Here is a 21,840-nt window from a genome sequence, read left to right as displayed (position 1 = left end):
ATAACTATTTTTCATTGATTTTTTTTTCTTTTAAGTATATGTTTCATTGTGCATTTATGTTTTAAATAAAAGCAAATTGTACTGGCACCCCAAAATTGAGGCTTTAAAGCATTGATACTCCACTTTATGTTTGAAAAACATAGACACCCCATTCATTAAACATAGTAGCTCTACCAAAAAAAAAAAAATAAACATAGTAGTTCATTCTATTAGTAAAACCATTAACCCACTATTTATTTTTCTTTAATTCTAAAAATGCCCTTACCAGAATCTGAGGAGAAAAAAATGGGCCAAATCTATTCTCTCTCCTCACTCGGCTCTCCGTTGCTTCACCCTCTCCAACTTTGGCTCCAGCAGTGCCAATGCCGCCTCTTCACCCTAGATTGTTCTCCTTGTGCACTATTACTAACCTTCTTAAAGCTGAAAGAAGAACCAAGCCCGCCTAGGTGTGAACAACCATGAGGAAATGAAGAAATATGTAGAAGTAAAAAGCCCTAATATATCAATTCCAATTCTCATTACAAATATAGCGAAAAGATTACAAAGAGAGGAAAGAAAACACCTTTGGTTCCCCGACAAAGACAAGTGAGTCGATGGTGGAGGGATGGTTCCACCACCGCCTCTCCTGCCTCCTGCTAAGAAATTCCTCTCTGTGATAGAGCTCCCAAATCGATTAGATTTTATGAACTAGGACTTGCTCTTCTCAAACCTAGATTGATTAGAGGACATAAATCCGAACCCTTGTTCCTCTGCTATTCTCTGCAACAAACAACCACAAAGCCAAGCCAAGATGCGATCCACCGATCAAACTCATAAAAGGACCTTGCTTTAGTCAATGCACAGGACCATCAAGTGAAACATTTCTGGCCATCGGATCGAAATCTCGACCGAAATTTCAGATCCAACAATCTGAAATTTCGCATGACAGTCCTGCGCATTAAATGTGCAAGATTGAAGCAATTTCCCTCATAAAAACTAACACAACCAAATCCCCAATCAATCAAGAAAAAAAAAAAAAAAAAAAGAAAAGGAAATCCAACATGGAAAACAACCAAAATCCAAGACATTTGACTGAAAGATATGGCGAGAGAGAGAGAGAGAGAGATTTAATTGGTGGCTTTCGTGCACTGCAAGCTTGTTGGGTCAAACCAAATCCAAGTAAGATTGAAAAATCCCATTAATATTTTTGCATTTTAACTTTGGAATGCGAAGTTTCAACCTTCCCGATTGACTAAAGTTCCCGGTTGAAGACTTCTCCGGCGTCAAACGACAGTGGTTGGGGTTGTTACCAGTGCATACTAGTGCAATTTGAAACTCTTTAGGCTCTATAGTCTTCCAGTCCGGAGGCGGTAATGGTGGTGGCGGTGTCACTAGCGCTGCAGGAGCCGAAAGTGGAGAGGGTAAAACAGCAGAGAGCCAAGTGAGGAGAGAGAATAGATTTGGTCCATTTTTTTCTTTCTCAAATTTTAGTAAGGGCATTTTTTAAATTAAAAAAAAAAATAGGTTAATGGTTTCACTAACCGAATGGACTATTATGTTTGATGATTAAGGTGTCCTTATAAGATATAAAGTAAAATGTTAGGGTTTTAAAACTTCCGTTGTAGAGTGCCATACAATTTACTATTTAAATAAAGTATATGCAAAACCTAAGTGAAAAATCCATTGAAACCACGGGTCAAAACTTGCTCTCAAAAGCTCCCAAGTTCCAACCGAGTCGATCAAAAATTTGACTCTGACTCATTAACTCAGTTTCATCAAAACCAACAAACCGAAATTTTGAACACCTCATACTAGAACTGCATCAAATCGACACCTTTATTTCCACCGAAGGATTTATAAATTGATTAAATGAACCAATTAATCAAGCATGAGACTAGAAAGTAGCTTGTAAGTAGAGGATTATTGTACTAATTAAATTAATTTCTCACTATTATACAATTTTGCATCTTCAACTCCACACAAGAAGGAAAATAGCATAAGAGAATCTTATTTTCAGAATCTGTAGAGGATCTTAGCATTACCTCTTCACGAGGGGAGAGAGAGAAGATCAAAACCACATAGTATCTCGTTTGTACAGGATTTCCTCTTCTAGTAGAGGAAAAACGAAATTACGCCCCACGAAGAAACCTCTCAAAGCACCGGAACCCTAATTTCTCCGCGCAAAATCTCTCCATTTCATCTCCTCCCTTTCTTCGACACACATCTTCCTCCATATCTGCAATCATCCGATCCCAACTGCCGAGAAAACACTCAGGATCGCCTACTCTGGCGTCCGCTACTGCATCTAGGATCTCCTGCAACCCCACCACCCGACGGCTCACCGTTCTTCGCAGCTCTCGCACCGCCGGATATATACCTGGCACCGAATCAAGCTTCAGCAGCAAAGCCATGAGCGACTCGTTCATTCGCACCTTCTCCCGTTCGTCGCTTCGGATTGCATCGACGGTTTCCTGCCGCTGTATGAGCTTCTGTAACCGATCTGCCTCTGAATTGACGATTCTGATCCTCTTCACCAGTTTCCGGATCATGAATGCTCGGTAGGCAGATTGTATCTTCACGGCTGCTTCAGATTCCAGAGGTTGCAGAGAATCCGGGACGTGGACATCGATCTGAACTGGAATTGCATCGGAAGAGGAATCCACGGGAATCTCGGTTGTTTTGAAGTGTGTTGGAGAGGCATTTTGGTCATCGTTGTTGATGATCGTGTAACTGTAAGTAAAACTGCTGTATGAGGAGGAAAATCGAGACTTCGGAAAAGATTTCATGGCAGGTTTTCCAGAATCTTAGCTCTTCTGGATATCAAAAGGAATTCTGGAATAATCTTCTTGAACTGAACTAAAATCAAGAATTTTGGCAAGACATACACTTGGTGTCCGAGCAGAATTTAATGGAAAGACAGGTAACCCGGATGATGGAGGTCCCACAAACTTTTTGACAAACCAATCGACTTCAAATTCCCATGATTACTGGAGAAATTTGGGTTCACATCCTCTAAAATTTCCACTCCCTCTAAATCTCTGTAATTCCTTTGCAGGATTGTAAAATGTCACAACAGTTATTTAGGGGTGGCGGCGGTAGTTCAAACCGCCAAACCGGCTGGGTGGTGTGTTTGGGATCGTCCCAAAATATTTAGTTAGGCCTTCGTGGGCCTCCCCCCCCCGGGGCGCCCCGCCGGGCAATTATCCAAGGACTAAGATTTAGAAACTAAATCTAATAAATTTCTAAATTTTCTTTCAATTTCGTCTCACTTTTTTTCCTGAGACTTAAATTCAGGAATTTATTAGATTTAGTTCTTAATTAGAAACTAAACCTAATAAATTCCTAAATTTTTTTCCAATTTCATCTCTCTTTTTATTCTTGAGGCTTAAATTTAAGAATTTGTTAGATTTAGTTCCTAATTGAAACTAAACCTAATAAATTCCTAAATTTTCTCTCAATTTGTATCTCTTTTTTTCTTGAGATTTAAATTTAAAAATTTATTACATTTAGTTCCTAATTGGGTTCTAATCTTAATCATAAAGAAAAATCGAAGGAAACTCAAGTTTTGACAGGGAGAAAATGGAAAATCTATGTGGGAAACTGGGAAATTTTGAGAAAACTTAAGATTTTTTCGTGCAAGTTTCGACATCAAGTTTTGATACGTTTTAGAGAGTATTTTGGGGTAGGATTCTGCATTTAAGTTAATTAGAGTATAAAAAATACATTGGCACATGCATTTTGCTTAAAAAAATCAATGTAGATATGCCATTCAATGTACATAACATCAATGTAGAGTTGCCCGAAAAGTACACTATTAAACTTAACTACTTAAATACATAAGATTCAATATATAATTTCTAACTTCAAAACATCAAATAAAAAGTAATTAATAATAAAAGGAAAATACAACTCAGTGTCAAGAGAACTGCTTCAGTGAATTCATCCTGTGAACTGAGTAGTACTACCTGTAACATTATCTCCTCCAACCAACGAACAGAGACACCTCCAACCAACGAACATAGATACCTCCAACCAATGAACATAGACATTTCATAACATTTTATGCCTATGGTTGTCAAGGTAATCAACAACTGCAACTTTATAAGTCTAGTCATCAATATGCCTAAGATAACCAGTCTGAGGGAATACACAATTTGGATATGGAAGTCTTGATAGAGGGGGGTATTTGTCATGGTATTTGAGAAAACATGAAAGAAAGAAAAAATTGAAAATTTGTGAAAATTATAAAACTTGTAGGAAAAAGTTTCAGGTTTATATGAAATTTCTATGTTTTCACAAAATTTCCCAGATTTTCATGAAATTTCTCTAGTTTCCTACAAAATTTAGGAATTTTTTTTTCTCATGAACCAGTTGGTCCAGCTGAGTTGAACTAGATTTCAACAATTTTCAATAGGGTTCGAGGTTTCAACAAGTTTCTCCAATTTCAATCGAAACTTGGGATTTTTTTCGACCCCCCATTTTTTCATATCAAGATTTTAAAAATGGAAAATTTCGATCAAATTTTGTTCTATGATCCTAACCCTTAGATAATTAACTGCCACATGTCGCAATCCTACATAGGAATTACAGGAAATTGCAAGGTAATAATTATAGAGGGTGTGAACACGAGAAATCTACACTTTTCCCACCTGAGTAATTATCCCTATTTTCACATTTACAACCGATTTGACCAAAATTCATACGGATAAAATAATTTTTTGAAACAAAGAATTGGTATCTGAATCGATCAATTTGCAACTCTAATCGACTAATCAGCGAAATGAACAATAAAATTACTTTTAAAGTTCTATGGGGAGAGAGACGCCCAACCCCCTGAGGGAAAAATACTACATACACCACCAATTTTATGTGTTACAACAATAATTGTAGCAATCAAGGCTATGCAGTGCTACAGCCTTGTTCACAACATTTATTTAGACAATCTTGGGGTCAATGAGCTTCATTCCCAGATTCAAGTTTGAGATGAAACAGAAACAAGGGCAGACAATTTGACCTCATGGCATCATTGAGCCCCACGGAGCATCTCTCTCAGCCCAGAAAGCCCATTGAATCAGAAATATGAAGCAGCCTGGTTCACTTACAAAAGCAATCAAATATGTTATGGATTTACAATTCCTATAACTCATATCTCCCTTGCCAATGAAATCCCAATTGGATACTCCATGTGGAATCTTGTTCTTGTCATCACCACATTTTTGACAGGCTTGCTTTCACTGTCATTTTGTAATACTTTGCTCATCTTTGGACTTTCTACCTTGCCTGCCTCTTTAGCATCAACAATGAATTGTAGTCCCTGGAATAAAATAGATAAGGCACACTATAGAATAGGGAACCAAAACCATCCACACTCAAGGATAGTAAGGAACAAGAGAAGTGGATAGGAAATTAGAATAAATATTTTTCCGGCTTACCTTGAGCGATGGATTCTCTTCATAGGTTAATGGTGCACGTTCTGGTGGAGGCTTGACACTACCATCCTGTGATGATAGAAAGTAATAACACATCACCAACTAAGCAGAATAATTAATTTAGTAACCATCTGATTCTACATGTATCAGTTCTCGAGTGGCTTGCAACTTCTCGGGGGGGGGGTGTTGTGGGTTGAACAGGGATTTTGATTCTTGTTAGTTTAGAAGGAATGAGCGTTCTGATTTGCTAGGTCGCTAGACGTCTTTCTCCTGAAATTAAGTAGTTGACTCAAGTGATTAGGTGCCAACCTTTTCCCCCAAATTGCTTGCCAGCACCCCTCCCTAAGACAGATCACTTTGGCACTTCCCTAAAAAATGTCAAATGTACACCCCTCTATTTTCATGTTTCCAGTAATATCCCTCCAACGCATGAAACTGCACACAGACTTATCTAGCCTCTAGTGAACAAGGGGCAGTTCTGCCAATAACTTTAAGAGAGCCAACCATATGGGTGGATAGGTTTGGTTTTTGACGAAATAAATGTTAGGACTTTGTGGTTGAAAATCATACTCTCTTAATGATATTTTGGATATCAAGGATATGTAGCCTAATCCCTTTGGAGATATGGGATGAATTTCTTAAGATAGGAACTGGAGTCTATAGTCGTCAAAATGGCTTGAAACCTGAAGGAAATACAGGTAATAACAAAGGGATATGATCCCCCGAGTTTGGTTGGTTTTGGATGGTTAATTAAAAGACATGAGGGTTTTTGTTTTGGGGGTGTTTTAGGAAGTACGGAAGTTCAAAAAAACATCGTATCTTGAAATTGAATGGTCAGAATGGGGGTAAAACTAGGATCTAAGGTCACTAGGATTTGAGGGTAATGTACCTAAAGAGTTGACCAATTTGACGGCTACATTGGTGTAAATCTGACCTTAAAATTTGGATTTCGTGATAAGTCCAAAAATTCAAGAGAATTCTAAAAAAATAAAAAGGTGATATGAGAAGGGTGACGGAGTGTAAGCCACCTCATACCTGGATGAGGAGCCTTGTAGAAGTTTGGAATGAATGAAATGGCTTCCTTAAGGCTGCCTATTCAGCCATAGCAAGGATTTGGCTTGATTTCACCAAGAATCTCAATGGACTACTCAAATCTTGGACCTTCTATGACCAACGTTGACATAAACCAACACTTGTAGCATGCTAGCAGCAATGCAGACATAAAAAGCACTCAAGGCTTTAGGGGAAAATAAACTACTAATCAGCTATCGTCTATTATAATCGACAGGAGGCTATTTATAGTGTTACATGAAGTCCTGAAATTAGGAATTAGAAACTGACTTAAACTAGGAAAATAGAAATTAACTGACTTAAGACTTAAAACTAAGATAAAACATAAGGAAAGGACTATTCTGTCCTAATAGCTTAAATTGCACAGAATTTACATAATTAGACCAATTTTACTAATAAATTAACCTGTTTTTGTACTTGGCCTAGATGCTAAACTTGGCCCCATTACCACAAAAACACATTAAACAAAGCCCCAACCCCCCATATCTATCAACCCTATGTTGATTTCAAAGGAAAACAGGCCGATTCGGGGGTGGACCTGCATCACAGTCAGTGTAGCAGAACCTCTCCCTTAAACTTCTAGGAACTTTTACCACCAAAAGCGAAGTCATCCAACGATTGACTCGCTTGGAATAGCTTGCTTATAAGATGCTTAAGGGATGAAGTTCTTTCAGTTCAACTAACAACTTGAAAACTAACACCACTTACAGGATGTAAATACCAAATGACTGAGTCAACATAGTAACTTTGATCTAACAAATAAACAACTTATTGAGCTTCTAAGTAGTTAGTTACCCAATTATTGATAAAGTAGTGATTTAATCTGCAAATGGATTAAGTAGGAATGGAAAAACAAGTGGATGCTTTAACTCAAATACCAACCAATGAGAACTTCTAGCACCACTTAACGCAAAGTTAGTTACCAAACAATTGGGTCAATGCCACACCTTGGATTTGTTATCATTTCCTAAGAAGTTTATAATTCCTTATGTCCTCCACTAGAGCTTGCAGCTAAAGTAACATGCAATTCTTCAGTTGTAATTCTAACCCATTCGGTTGAGTGGTGGTAACCCTAGCGAGTCAAAGCCTCCCAATACTTTGTTTCTCTAAATAAATACTCTCATTTAGCTTGTCCCTTGCTCTTTTGACTCTAAAAGAGAGAGAGGCAGGCCTAAAATAACCACAGGAGAAATGGTGAGACGAGACAAGCTCAGCCTAGGCTTTATATCATGTATGACTTTGAACAGAGCTTTCTGGGGAGCACAGATCCATGTGGCCAACTCCATTTAGTTGGCATAAGGCTATACTGTTGCTGTTGTTTATGCGCTCCAGTTTCTTTATTTCTTTCTTTACCATGGAGGGTTACAAAACAAAATTTGCAGAAGTGATTGCTCTTATGAGGGCCTGGACTTTATTAACAAATGAGAAATTTTCAGAACTAACATCCTTCTGCTCTTTAATGCCAATTTTTCCAAAGGTTTCAGAGAAGGGAATAAGTGGCTGACATAGGGATTCTAGTAATCATGCATGCAGCACGGATTTGGTTTTCTTAGGCTACCTTTATTTTTCATCACATCCTCATATTTATCTGTCGAGGGACCCCATTTTCTATTAGATTGATATTGGAAATTAAAGCACCACGCCACCATCATATTGTGTCTTAAAAGAGTTCCACCAATGTACTTGATCATCCTTACTTAACACACATTGTCATTACAGCCATGTCCTGAAGTTCTGAGGTTATAAGAGAAGGCATGCAACCTACATAAAAAAGAGCACACACAGTGCACACAACCTATATCTGCTTTTAAAACGATAATAATGGTAAAAAGAACCCCATTTCAATATGTGATTAAACCGAAAACAAATAAAATGTCCCTACCTGCAAAGGTTTAGCACCAAAGCCTTCTTTAATGCCTCCAACATATTGACATAGATACCAGAGACCAGAATTAGTAACATCCTGCACAATATTCACAAAAGGGAAACAATCACTTCCTAATCTTTTGGTGGGTGAAAGAAACTGAAAGGAGAAGTGTTCACAATGAATGTAACGTGGCTCATGGAAATATTCACAAGGACTGCAATCTGATTTACATATTACCTGCTTGCTTTCAAGTAGTCCAATCTTTCCTTCCTGCCCAGTGTAACAAAAACTAGATCATCAGTTAGATGCACATCTTATTGGCCTACACTACCTTCAGCATGCTCATTATTGTTTATTTATTTATTTTTTGTATTTAACTTACCAGTCCAGAGACCATTTTCTGGATTGTTTCAATATCATATCCAATTAGAGAAAGATCTGACTTGACTTCAGTTACCTAACAAACAAGTTGGAAATTCATTAGAATCAACTGGTTTAAATAACACTGAGAACAGAAACAGTGAACTTCCCAATTCATAATCAATTCTCAATCTCAAAGGCAGGAACCACACAACTCACACATGCCTATTTGTCATTTCCAAGCAATTATGGTATGTATCACACACCAGGATGTGTATCAATTCTAGCTGGATACTTACATTTATATAGTTGTCTCCAAAGAGAAAAATAAGATCAAGGGGGGAAAAGAAAGGGTAGATAGTTTTTAGAAACAAAACATAGGATAGCTGCAAAATAAGCAACTGCAATTGTTCTTATCATGTTTTCATGCTTGCTGTATCAGACCTTATTCCATGTCAGCTACCAATGTGCATCCATGTCGTTTATAATGAAAGTTTCTGTGAGCACACAACTTCAGCATGTGATTACCAAAGAACCATGCAATCATTCTTTCTGTTTAGATTGATCAACAAGTTTCCTTTATTAACACTCAAATTTTGGGAGTTTTCCACTATACAGGTATGAGATAAAAGTTGTCAAGCTCATAGAATATCATAATCAGCATAATATAATTACACAGTAAATAAGAAGCACATGGGTGTGAACGTGTTTCTAGCTCAAAACAGAAAATTATGTATAATCTACCTCATTCATTATAAGCTTTGATGTTTCCATCTGCTCGTCCATTTTTCCATCCAAGATCTCAAGCCTCTGGGACAGATGTCGTTTTGTTGACTGTAAAGATAAAAGTGAAATTCCTGAGGTTGATATAAGAGAAAGAAGGCAGAAAATATTACTAAATCATAGATCAAGAAGATAAAAGGGAGAAATGATTCTTCAGTTAGTAGGATTATTGGTTTCCAACACATACAGATAAAGCTGCCGATACTTGCTCCAACTGCTTAGACACATTTGCAACAGCATTGGCCATATTACGTTTTGTGACAAACATGACATCAGAAAATGACAAACCCTGCAGAGAAGAAAAAGCATGGAAATATTTAAAGACGAAAAGGAAGTAGCACCCATATCCAAGCCTTAAAATACCGAAAACAGCCTCTTTAAGTCCATAAGATCATCAATAACAGAATCTTGCCTTCCACCACATGTAGCAATATCCCATTGCCCCAACTGCAGCAGCCGGCAGAATGTACGATGCAAATTTCCCTAAGCAGAAGAGAAGATGATAATCATGAAACCACCTGTTACCAATGTCCATTACAATTTTTTATGGACTGCAAAGAATCTATGAAGACATGAAGATTGCGAAACACATACCATGCACGTCACAACAATTGATTTCCACTACCCAACAAAGCGACAGTAATAGAGTAGGTATCGAGTGTTTTTTAATAGAAATTTAAATCCATTAAATATTGGTCTTCCTAACTGCAATATCCGGTGAAGGATGCATAGGAGTGCCTTTTCACAATAAGGCAGAATCCTACAGGTTGAGGCCAGGCCCTTTGCTAATATAAAACCCAAGCCTACCCTCATGAAACCACAACAAATTAGGGGCTAGGGAGGGGAGCTCCAGTTTTAGCCACCGCGTTGCCATCCCAAGTTTACTTTTGTGATGAACCTCATTAGGGCTGAACGGACGAAGATTTTTGAATCAAGTAATCCAGTGCAGCAATGGGGAGATCCTGAGGATGCATAGGAGTGTCTTTGAGAAATGCACCATCAGATGATCATAGAGTCCAAAGCAATAATTTTCTTCACTCAGCCAGACTTGTTTAAAGGGGTAAAGCAAGAATGTAATAATTTGGTTAGCTACTTTCGTCCAATCAAACTGATCAATGTCATGAGTAATCCCTGGCTGCAGCCCCTAGAGTGTTGAATCTCAACTCACACAGGATAAACACCATGAGTGCCAGTTTTCATTAGAAGTCTGCGCACAAAATTCCAGAGTTTTCTGTGCTACTGCTAACAGCAATGAAATGTATAAAATAATTAACATACATACCAGAACCACTAGAATCATCATTTCTGTTGAAAATGGTCACAGGATTAGACAATGTCAATTCCTTGATCTCCTGAGCCAGCTGTCGAATCTGAAAGTGACAGAAAACAATGGAAAAAAAGATAACTTCATGAAGACCAGGGAACTTGTAAATTTACTTAAACTTTCACATGGTATAGAAATGAAACAGCATGGCAAGGCTATGTGTATAATGGAAAGGAATATCAACACAGTGAATATTAATCACACTTGATTGTTCTCTCTCTCTCTCTCTCTCTCTCTCATCACACATGCATGTTCCTTTCTACTGGAACCAAGGGAACTTGGGATTGCATTACTATAGTCATTTAGGTTAACAACAATGTAGGAAGCAGGAGCCAAACCTTCCCCTGCCAAATGGCAGGCCAAGCCTTTGATAGCCTCTAGGTTTCCTGCCCAGCACCTAGGACTGCTGCCCAGTGCCCATCAGCACTTGAATAAATTGACAAGCTCCATCCTTAGTTTCTATTTTATCTTGTTTAGTGTAGTTTGATTGGGCAGTGGCAGTTTTGTAATTCTTTACAATCATAGGGGCAGTATAGTCCCTTAAGTGGTTAAGTTAAAGAGTTTCTATAAAGGCCTAGAATTATGGGTACTGGTCGATTTATGGGTCTGCGTTATAAAGACCGCATTAATTCTTCTGTTTCCTAGTCTACTTCAGCAAGAATCCTAGAGAACTCCTTTACTTGTTTGATAGGAGTGCTAGTCCCACTAGAACCCCTAGTTTTTGCTATAAATACCAATTCTCTCTGAGGCTACCATTCAGATTATAAACAAAATTTCTCAGCTTTAAGTCCCCTTTGTAAGTGCTGCTGTTGCAACTATAGTTTTGCTCAATTTGGGCAAAGATAGGTCCTCAGAATAAGATGATGGCTAGATCCTTGCAGTAGCCAAAACTCGAAAGGACCGTCTTCTACACTATATTTCCATTCAATCCAAGCAACTACAAGGGCCCCCATCAATACACCTGGCAGTGAACCCTGATCCCCCTTCCCTGAATCCCCTCTATTTCCTGTTTTACACCTACCTCAGATTCGATCCATTCTTCGTTCCAAAATCAAGAACCCCCACATCTCCCAAATAACCCCCCCCCCCCCACCTTACAATCCACCCAAACTCAGCCCTAGAATCCCCAACAAAATCCCCACCTATGGTCCAAGTTATAGACAAAACTAACCAGCAAATCCCAACTTATCTCAGTTCTTGATTTAAAACCCGTCCTTGAAATCCCACTAAGAAACTTCATAACTTTCACTCCACCCATCAAAACCCTTCTAAACTTGGAAGGAATAACCTGGACAAAAAAACCCTAAACTTGATCCAAGTTTCACCCAGGTCTGACCTCTTTTGACCAGGTAAGAAAGGGAAAAACAAAGATTTTCCTTCCATCTCAGCCCATAAAAAATTTACACTTAACTTCTTGAACCTACTATAATTACTTTGAATTCAATCAAAACCCCCCCTTTTATACCCATTCAATCTATCACAAACATAGAATAAGAAGTCACCAGCTCCAACCCAACTGAGACTGTACCCAATCATCCATCCCATAAATCATACAAATTTACCTTAACCCCTATTCTTGGAGCCTGGAGTTAATTTTGACCTAGAGATCTTGGCAACTTGGCTCTCATTCAATCGAGGCTACAACAATGTATCCCCCCCCCCAAAAAAAAAATCATACATAAAAATAATAAATAATAAATTTAAAAAAAGGGGAAAAAGAAACAATTTGCCCAGAAGTAAGAAATACTTTGTTTTTTTTGGATGAATAAATAATTAAATTAAATGAAACACCCAACTACAAGAAGGATCCAAAAAAGAGAGGATCAGAGAGAGGGATGGAATTAGGAGTTGAGCCCCCAGGAGACAACAACGAGCCTGTTCCTTGGGAATCAACAACCATGGGATGGGAAATAGAGGTAAGTCTAGCTGAAACATCAAAGTGGATAGCATTCCAAATCAAGTCAATAGAACGGGATTTGGATGACCAACGTTTGAGATTACACTCCCACCACAGATGGTGGATCATGGCACAAAAAACAAGTCTACCAATCCGATCACAAATGGAGGTACCTGAAAAGTTACTCAAAACCCAAGAGCAATCATGATCAAACCCAAATAAGCGACGAGAGCGGGGCCAAATGTAAGCAATGGCTTTTCTCCAGAGGGAACTAGAGAAAGGGCAAGAGAAGAACATATGCTCAATGTCCTCAAAACCATTCCAACACAAAATATAGTTGGGGTTTACAGGGATATGGCGGCTAATAAGGAAAGCTTGGGTGGGGAGAGCTAGGTTAAGGGCACGCTAGAGGGTTAGGGAATGACGGGGGATATGACCTTTGAACCAAACCAGGGGGCCAAGGGGGGGATGGAGAAGGGGTACGAACTAAGTTCCATGCAGAAGATGTGGAGAAGGACATGGTGGAGGAGGGGAGCCAAACTAATGTATCATGGTTGGAGGAAGAAATGGGGGGAAGTGAGTTCCAAACTTGTGTGAGACAATGGTGGGGGAGGTGGTCCCAGGAACCATTAGAGATGAAGGCCGAGAGAGGGGTTGATTTGAGGATGCGGTCTCATAGACAAGTGTAGGGAGGGAAAAGTGTAAAGAGAATACCCATCAAATGCCACAGATCAAGCCAGAAGGATGTTGAGGAACTAGAGGAGACCTGGGTGGTGATGGCAGAAAGAGCTCTAGGTCTTAGGAGGAGAAGCTTCCTCTAGATCCAAGAAGGGTTATAAGGGATTGGGGCAGTCCAAAATGAATTAGATTTGAGGAGAGAGTGGACCCAATCAACCCAAATGGAGTCTTGTTTATAAACAATTTTCCAAATGAGCTTGAGCAAAGCAGCAGAGTTATGCACCCTATTTCCCCAGTATTGAAGCAAGAGAAATTTAAAGCAAGAATTAGAATATAAAATAAAAAATAAAAAAAATAGAATAATAGAAAGCTCATGGAGAAGCTATCTTCTTTTCACATTCAATTTCTATAAAGGTTAGGATTTGCTACAAAATGCCTAACAGTGCAACATAAGATATGAACATGATAGAATTACAAGAAGACACGTAACCCCTCAAACATGTACCATATTCTCCATGACAAGAGTGTTCCAGTAAGCAAGACTCCTGCTACCACTGCAAGTCTAGAAGGGGAAAATGTATGCAGCCCCGCCCTCTGCTTCACAGAAGAGCTGGTTCCCAAGTTTTAAAATAGCAACCAACAGGTAGCAATAAAACAACTTTGCACTAAGGCTCACATGCTATTATATTCTCAAAACACACCCTAATAGATTCTAATCTAGTCATCGCTAAACAAGAGACTTACCAAAACCCTTTCAATGACCCCTAAGGCCATGATGGAGGCACCTATTGGAGTTAGAATCCACTGGATCCATAGTTTTGGACTTTTGGTTGCTTTAGGGAGTCTAAGAACCCTATTTCCTGAAGATATCTCAGAGAGTCTGGATAAGAAACATTGCCTTGGACATGAGGAAAATCCAAGGCTATCGATAAGGGGTCCCTAAGATGTTTTTAATCCATATCTAGACCTTGCTAAAAATCCCAATGACAGAATCAGAGAGGGAAAGAGCATTTTCCTTGTCTGCAAGTCCCTTACAGTTGTGCAGACTTGAGCTCCTCCAAACCTAAGTCTAGCCTGCTCCAATGTCCCTACACTCTTTACAAGGTTTCAAAGATAGGGATATCATCTTTCCTTCCCCAATCATCTGCACTATTTCTATGCGAGGCATAGAGTCCAAAGCAGAACTTGCATGGATGAAAGGATACCAGATATCACCTTCACTGTTCTTCAAACCTTGGCTTGGTGATACAACTTGGACGTCCACAAAATTTAATTGCATATCTGCTCATGCTCAGGATCCAATGCTGTAGACTATAAGTAATAAGATACGCAGAATCTAGCGTATTCTTCATCACCTTCTTGAATATATCACACAGAAACTAAAGATCTCTATAATGAACTAGCTATGCGAACAGCTCATTAATTCTGAAACATAGGTAGCACTGTAGCAGGTTATATTCTAGCCTCGACTGTGAGATGCACTGCTCATGAATTTGAGAAATGCATGCACAACTGCATCCCACGTTGTTTCAGCAACCTTTGCAGTAGAAAAAACTCGTTACATTGGGCCACCTGTGACAGGACATTACAAGGTAGGCTTAACTGCAACCACCATGAACAAGAACTCCAGACACCAATGTGTAACTGACAATTAGGATATACCACATAGCAATACACAACAATTAGCAGCTGCTGAAAAACAACATGGAAAAGGCATAACTAGGAGGAATGAAACATGCTCAAGAGACCCAGCAACTATTACTGAAATCTGGCCCAATTACTATAAAAACTCAGCAAAACAGTCGTTGGCTATAATTATGTAAAGAAACAAACCCCCCAAATTTTTTTTTAATATAAATTAAAATAAAATCCTAGATATTAGCTGGAACAAGTTCCCATAACAATTTGAGTATCAGATTTGGAACTGTTCTCATTTATTACCAAACTGTTGAGTGTTGACAAATGTTCACTCTAGCTGTTTATATCGATGCAACATCACAGCACACCCCCCCCCCTGCGCGGTGTTAAAATAAAGAAGCTCCATTGGGATCCTTATATGCTCTGATATTGATACCAGATCTACTATCTGAAGGAAGAAAATATAAATAAGGTACACCTCAGAGCACAGTAGTATTACAAAAACACGATAAACAGAAAACAGATGACAAACACTCAACCCAAGGGCAGATCCAGGATTCAACATTTGGGGGGGCCGAAGAATGAAAGTCCAAATAATCTTTTCGTTGGGGAAGCACTAATGCTTTTTTGCCACACATTGTGTGGGCCCTTAGAAGACCCATTGGGAGTCCCACCTTTGAATTATTTTATTATATTAAAGCATAGGCCCACATATTTTGTGGGGCCTACACATATTTGAAAAACAAAGGTAAATTATTGATAATGATATTTTTTTTTCCTGACAAAATATAGGTAAATTAAAGCAACAATGCAAAAAAAAAAAAAAAAAAATGACACATGACTTGAACCCTAAAAAGTTAGATGCAAACCAAAATTTTCTTAAGGTAGGAGATGCATTAGTTACCTTACAAACTATAGACATTTTATTCACAATATAAAATCAAATAACAAAAATTGCAGAAGAAATAAAGAAACAGAGAATATAAAATCAAATAAAAAGAATAACAAAAAAGAAAAAAAAAAAAAAAAAAAGAGAAAAGATAAGTAAATTGAGAAAGAGAAAGAATAACTAATTGTGGAGAAGATTTTTTTTTTTTAATTTTCCTTAACCCACGCTTATAGAAAGGGAAGAGAATAGATAGGAAGAAAAGAAGAGAGAGGAGAGAATAAATAGAATTTGAGGAATTAGTTTCTAATTAGGAATGACATTTTGAAAACCTAATAAGATTTTTTTTTCAAAAATTTCTTTAACCCACGTTTATAGAAAGAGAAGAGAATAAATAGGAAGAAAGATGAGAGAGAAGAGAGGAGAGAATAAATAGGGATTAACGAGAAAAATTTTAATTAGGAATGACATTTATACCCATTATTTTACCTTTAAAAATTGTTCTCAATATTGGGGGGGGGGAAATAGTGATATTTCACATGTGGAAAGAGAAAAAATTGGAAAAATTAAAGAAATAATCAAAATTTAAAAAAAAGGGGGGAGGGGCATGGCCCCTTCCGGCCCCAATGTAGGTCCGCCCCTGACACATCGTTACTGCTAGCAAGCATCCACTCCTAAAGAAACATCATAACCCAAGCGTACTAGAGCCTAGGATAGCTCCTAAAATGAATGTAGTAACAACCTTCACCAAAGCACTTACACCTACAGTTGGATATGCTAAATCTTTCTCAATGTAATCCAAATATGAGATCTTATGGGAACTCAGGATGCATGCCTATTCATACTGCAAGGGATTTTAAAAATCATAAAAACAATATCATGATACCACTGGCATTATTGCAATTTGCAACACAGAAAATTCTTCTTCAACCAGGAAACTGAGATAATCAATCATTGGTCAGTAAAGATCAACTATATGACCAACGGGGGTTGGTCCAAGTGGTAAGCAGCTTGGTCCGCTTAAGCAAAGTTCCGGTATCGAAACCTTATGATGCAAAAAATCCCCGTTGGGAGACTCACCCACCACAGCCAGGTGTGCGACCCGGGTCGAACACCGGATTAGGCAGGGCAAAGCCTTGGAAACCGGGGTTCGCAACCAAAAAAAAAAAGATCAACTGTATGAATCATAGAGGAAGCATTGCAACAATGAAATTGAAAAATAGCACATTAGATGCCATAAGGTGTTGTAGATTCAAAACCAAAGCTCCAAATGAGTGGGGGAAAGTTTGGGCTCAAAAGAATTAAGAATCTAATTAATACCTGAGCAGCAAGAAGAGCAGTATCATACCGGTTTGGTGAAATCTCTGCTTCATTTACACCCTTAATCAACTCCTGAACAAGGAATAAAACTCCACTCATTAGGATATACAGATACTTCTAAATAGAACATGATAGTACTGACTACTGAATGCAGCCACATCTATTAAAAATCTTGATTACCAAAAAAGAAAAGGGAGGGGGGGGGGATTTTCACTGCTTATCAAGCCATGTTCACTACAAGACAATAAACTCATAGAGAAGTACATTAAGGAGCCCATTATCCCCTCCCTCGGACCCCCCCCCCAAAAAAAAATAATTAAAAAAAAAAAACCAATAAAGGGCCATAAGCATATAAAGAAAGACAACAATGGCCTTAACGTCTTCAGCGTATCAAGTAAATTAGGGCTTGAACACGTTACAGTGAAGCAAGCTATGTGAAAGTCAAATAGAAGTAGAAACACTGGCCATGTAAGATGCAACTATTTCACTAATAATATCTGTTTCTTCAACAATTACTGGGAAATATCAAATGCCAGCACCAACATGTTCTTGGAAGCATCTCCCAAACTAATTTATAACTTATGTTTTCACAAGAAATGAAAATCTCTTTTTTTTTTTTTTTTTTTTTTTTGCACAATAATAAAAGAACCTAGGTAGATGTGGTTGACTAATTACTTTGAGCAGCTGTCAGCTGTGTCTCGTCAAGACATTTGCAACCAATTAAAACCTTGTTTTGGTAAAGAAGACAATTCTATTGCATTACTTTTCTAATTACTAGGAAAATCTATTAGGAAAGATTCATGAATCCAAGACAAGAGTCCACATAGGTGACAATCCTTATTTCCATCCCATGGTCTGTGATAAAAAAACAAATAGAGAAGATCAGTGCTAATAGTGTAGAGGCAATTAGTTATCTACCAACAAAAAAAGGAGCAGAGAATAGTTCACATTTGAACTGGATGCACTCACCATGGGGCTACAGGACATATTTGTGTTAATGAAAACAATATCAGGGCAAAGAATATGCCTGATACAACAACTATAACAGATACTCGATTAAAAAACTGAATACCAAAATAGCACTGCCTTTCAACAAAACATAATAGATAACATCCTGACAATTTGATTATGTAATATTTTCTGAATGGGACAGGAAATAAATAAATAAAATAAATACAAGTACTTCTCATGATTTCCCCCCCCCCCCTGGGTTTAATGTGAAGTTAACAATATTCAGAAGGTACATAACACATCAGGAAGTATGAAAACAGTAGTTCTTCCTGTGATTGTTGATACTCTTCAATATTGACAGAAATGGATCAATTACCTGAAGTTGCAAAATTACATCAGACAATCGACCACTTCGCAAAATAACAGAACCAGTCAACCCTAAATAACAGAACAAGAGAAATGAAGTCAAACTATGTCAGCTCTCAAACAGAAATGTACGTATAGTAAGAAAGCAAAGGTGAGTGGATGTGCAATTTGTTTTTCCAAATTACAATAACTTAGGCTACAAAAGATTAACCTCTGTTTTGACTCTACTTTGAGAAGTTAAATAAAGAAAAACAGAATCAAAAATATATCACACAGAACAAGAAAGAAGAAATAATAATAATAATGAGCAAAAGCCATTGACAGGTTTTCCTTAAGGCAGCAACAGAAATGGGCAGGTTCATTTCTTTTTAGAGATTAACTTGGCAGCTTTAAAAAGAGCTAATGGAAGACCTCTAATGACCATAAGAGAAGTTGTGAGGAAATATGTGCATAGTTTGGGCCTTGTTTCAAATGAAACATCGAATAGAGCTGATTGGAGGGCTTGATGATCCATGTAGCCAACCTCATTAGGTGGGTCATTTCTGAGCTGTTGATGTTGTTGTGCTCTTCCTATTTTACATCTTTTTTGGTCTTTGCAAGGATCCCTATAGCCAACTCCATTTACTTGGGAGACAGCTGAATTATTGTTGTTGTTACTGTATATTCCTTTAAGAGCCTGATGCAACGAACATGACTACTTGGTATTTCTTTCACTATGGAAAACGAGCAAAGAAATTTATGCCGACTAGCTGGGAGGTTTCACCATTTGTTGTAAAGCAAATCATGGACTAAATTTCGATCGAAATGGTTGAATTTTAACCGAAATGCCTACATTTTTTCAAGTAGAAATGAAACTTCAGATATTTCATCGAAATCCTATGTTTTGACATCCAACTTGTTTTTCCTTGGTTTTTTTTTATTATTATTTTTATCCCATAGTCACCTAATTTCCACAACTGTTTTGCCTTCAAACACCTCTTTTGCTCATCTTTTGCCTCCAAACACCTCTTAAGCCACAACAGCTACAAAGAAAACTCCAGAAGCAATAGAATGTGAAGCATGAGCCATACCCAATAGTTCCAAACAATCCCATTTTTTTATTTTTGTTTTGTTCATACCTTACATTATATTGTGTTGCCTTGAAATTAATATATGTTTAGTCTAGGACTATGTTCTATAATTGTGTATTGTTAAACTTATTTTATTATTATTTGCTACCTTTTTTTTATTTTCTCAGTTTAATAACTATTTTTTAAATTAGGTATTTTCAAAAAAAAAACATATGTATATATGATATATGGGCTTCAACTTAATATATGTGAGACACCATCACTTGATCTAGTTGTTCATTTTATTTTGTTGACTTGTTGTATATGTAACCATTCTGTCAAAAATTTCATGTATGCTGATGATTCTATGCCTGTAGGCAATACAGTTTGTACTTGGAACCAGTTGTTTGTTAGTAACTTACTATACATGAATGATAAACTTTCAATAGGCTAAAAATTAGATGAGATGGAAAATGTAGGGTTGAAATTTCAAAAAAAAAAAAAAAATCATTGGTTTCAGTCAAACCTATAAATCTCGCATTTACCCTAGGTGGATACTTTAGTTTCCATCGAAATTTGTTCCTTGAAGCAAATCAATAATGTAAATGTTAGTAAAGAATGGGTTCACACAGTTGGAACTCAATAAATGATTTATTCAAGAAGAGGAAAGAAGGGAGCGAAGGAAGGGTGTTGGATTGAGAGTATCAACAGTCCAGAATGTTGGGAAGCACTTTGTTGGATATTGCAAAGATATATTATTCCCAATCCATTAGAAATAGTTTGTCTTTAATGCTCAATAATTGGTCTTTCCATGAGTACGTATAAGACTTAAAAAGAATACACGGACAAACTCTGCAACAGTAACTAGGTCACATAGAACTCTGTGATAGGTTTCATTTCGATAAGAGACTAAGTTCTATAATTGCAACCCAAAGGGGGGGGGGGGTTAGCTCAGTTGACAAGGAACAACATTCTACAATTAAGATGTCATGCAGTCATCTCTTCACAGTCCTACCTAAAAAATGAGTTCCGTCTAAAATACATCCTGAAACTAATATAGATGTAATCTTAACATCTGAATACCAAATGACTTTCAAACCATATGAGTTAGTTGGCAATTCTGAAAATCAAAATTGATTAGTTGGGTTACTAGAAATAAATATATATAAAAATTACATAGAAGACCATCTATTTTGATGTTTCTTCTAGGCTGCTAGCTATACACCCCACCCCTCCGTTGATGATTCCCCAAGGAACAAGCATATTGTTGTTACCTGGGGCATTAATTCTTCTTTTCAGTCTTCTGCTTAAAGACCTTGTTCTCTTGTTTCTTGTCGTTTAATATATTCATTTATTCATCCAAAAAACAAATAATGGGAGTGCAAAAGAACAGTATGAATTTGCACATTTGTTTTCTTGTTAATTGTTAATATGCTTTCCTGAGTAATCTAATGCAATGTCATAATTATTAGTTTTTTCAGTTAGTTTGACAACAAATTAACTCCAGTTCTACATTTTTTTTCTGATGTTAGTCTTAATGCATCAGAGCTCTATGTTTTCCATCAGGTGAAGCTTCCTATGAAACTTCTACATGGTAGCGTGAAACTTCATATGATATATCCTCATTATTTATCATTAGGTTGGAGAAATAAAGATTATTAAGATCCTTCAGAAGGATAACACTACGTCAAAATTGAACTGTGGCTTCAAAACCTAACTAATCAGTAGTCATTCTCACCCACTTTTTCGTATTTCAATCCGTACTTTACGAAATTGGAATTTTCAGGTTCTTGATAGCTGACACTCAAGTCGACGAATGACAAAGAAATGAGAAATTTTGGAAAATTTTGCTCGTAAGTTCATTATAGTTTGCCAGAAATTCACCAATCGCTCCCAATGAAATCCAAATAAAATTCGGACTGAAGTGCCAACCCCCAAGTTAATCCAGCATAGAAGAACAAATCAAACGAGAAAGCAAGACCAAATCAAATTCCAACGAAAATCTAAAGCTGAAAATTGAAATCAATGACAAATAATTAGGTGAAAAGGAACCAGACAAAGAGAGACTTATGACCTGCACCGACAAGAATAAGAACTTTAGAAGTTGCAACCCCAGTCTGCATCGCCATTCCCGCTGCCTTCAGCAGAGAGATCCACTGTAAATTGACAAGGAGGGTTGTTTTTTTCGGTTTTTCAATTGCCCTTCGCCACCGCTTCTTGTCTTCATCCTTTCTGTCCGAGA

The 21,840-nt window shown here is 37.5% G+C and overlaps 2 protein-coding genes across 2 annotated transcripts; both read right to left on the bottom strand.

Moving 5' to 3' along the window:
* Positions 1-1,824: 1,824 nt before the first annotated feature.
* Positions 1,825-2,854, bottom strand: LOC149002879 (BAG family molecular chaperone regulator 5, mitochondrial-like). Its single transcript, XM_089137867.1, has one exon. The coding sequence runs from the start codon at positions 2,763-2,765 to the stop codon at positions 2,109-2,111; it is 657 nt and encodes a 218-aa protein (XP_088993993.1). The 5' UTR covers positions 2,766-2,854; the 3' UTR covers positions 1,825-2,108.
* A 1,682-nt stretch (positions 2,855-4,536) lies between these two features.
* On the bottom strand, positions 4,537-21,805 carry LOC149002878 (golgin family A protein (DUF1664)). The gene is made up of 12 exons (XM_089136626.1): positions 21,673-21,805; positions 18,560-18,621; positions 17,233-17,304; positions 10,772-10,859; positions 9,902-9,972; positions 9,677-9,778; positions 9,451-9,540; positions 8,729-8,803; positions 8,584-8,616; positions 8,362-8,442; positions 5,412-5,477; positions 4,537-5,293 (listed from the first exon to the last, which is right to left on the bottom strand). The coding sequence occupies exons 1-12, from the start codon at positions 21,725-21,727 to the stop codon at positions 5,123-5,125; spliced, it is 966 nt and encodes a 321-aa protein (XP_088992752.1). The 5' UTR covers positions 21,728-21,805; the 3' UTR covers positions 4,537-5,122.
* Between the last annotated feature and the right edge of the window lie 35 nt (positions 21,806-21,840).

Source organism: Hakea prostrata, chromosome 10 (assembly GCF_041222555.1).
Source record: "Hakea prostrata isolate BN-2017 chromosome 10, UWA_Hpros_2, whole genome shotgun sequence".
Taxonomy (NCBI): domain Eukaryota; kingdom Viridiplantae; phylum Streptophyta; class Magnoliopsida; order Proteales; family Proteaceae; genus Hakea; species Hakea prostrata.
The sequence above is the reverse complement of the archived record's forward strand: the minus strand, read 5'-3'. Positions and strand labels throughout refer to the sequence as shown.

Bases quoted from the DNA above. Each gene is read 5' to 3' on its own strand.
- LOC149002879 (XM_089137867.1), bottom strand. From the start codon at position 2,765: ATGAAATCTTTTCCGAAGTCTCGATTTTCCTCCTCATACAGCAGTTTT.
- LOC149002878 (XM_089136626.1), bottom strand. From the start codon at position 21,727: ATGGCGATGCAGACTGGGGTTGCAACTTCTAAAGTTCTTATTCTTGTC. The intron at 8,617-8,728 runs GTAAGTTAAATA...TACACTGGGCAG, and splicing joins AGAAAATGGTCTCTGGACTG to GAAGGAAAGATTGGACTACT. The intron at 8,443-8,583 runs GTAATATGTAAA...AATATTGTGCAG, and splicing joins GACTACTTGAAAGCAAGCAG to GATGTTACTAATTCTGGTCT.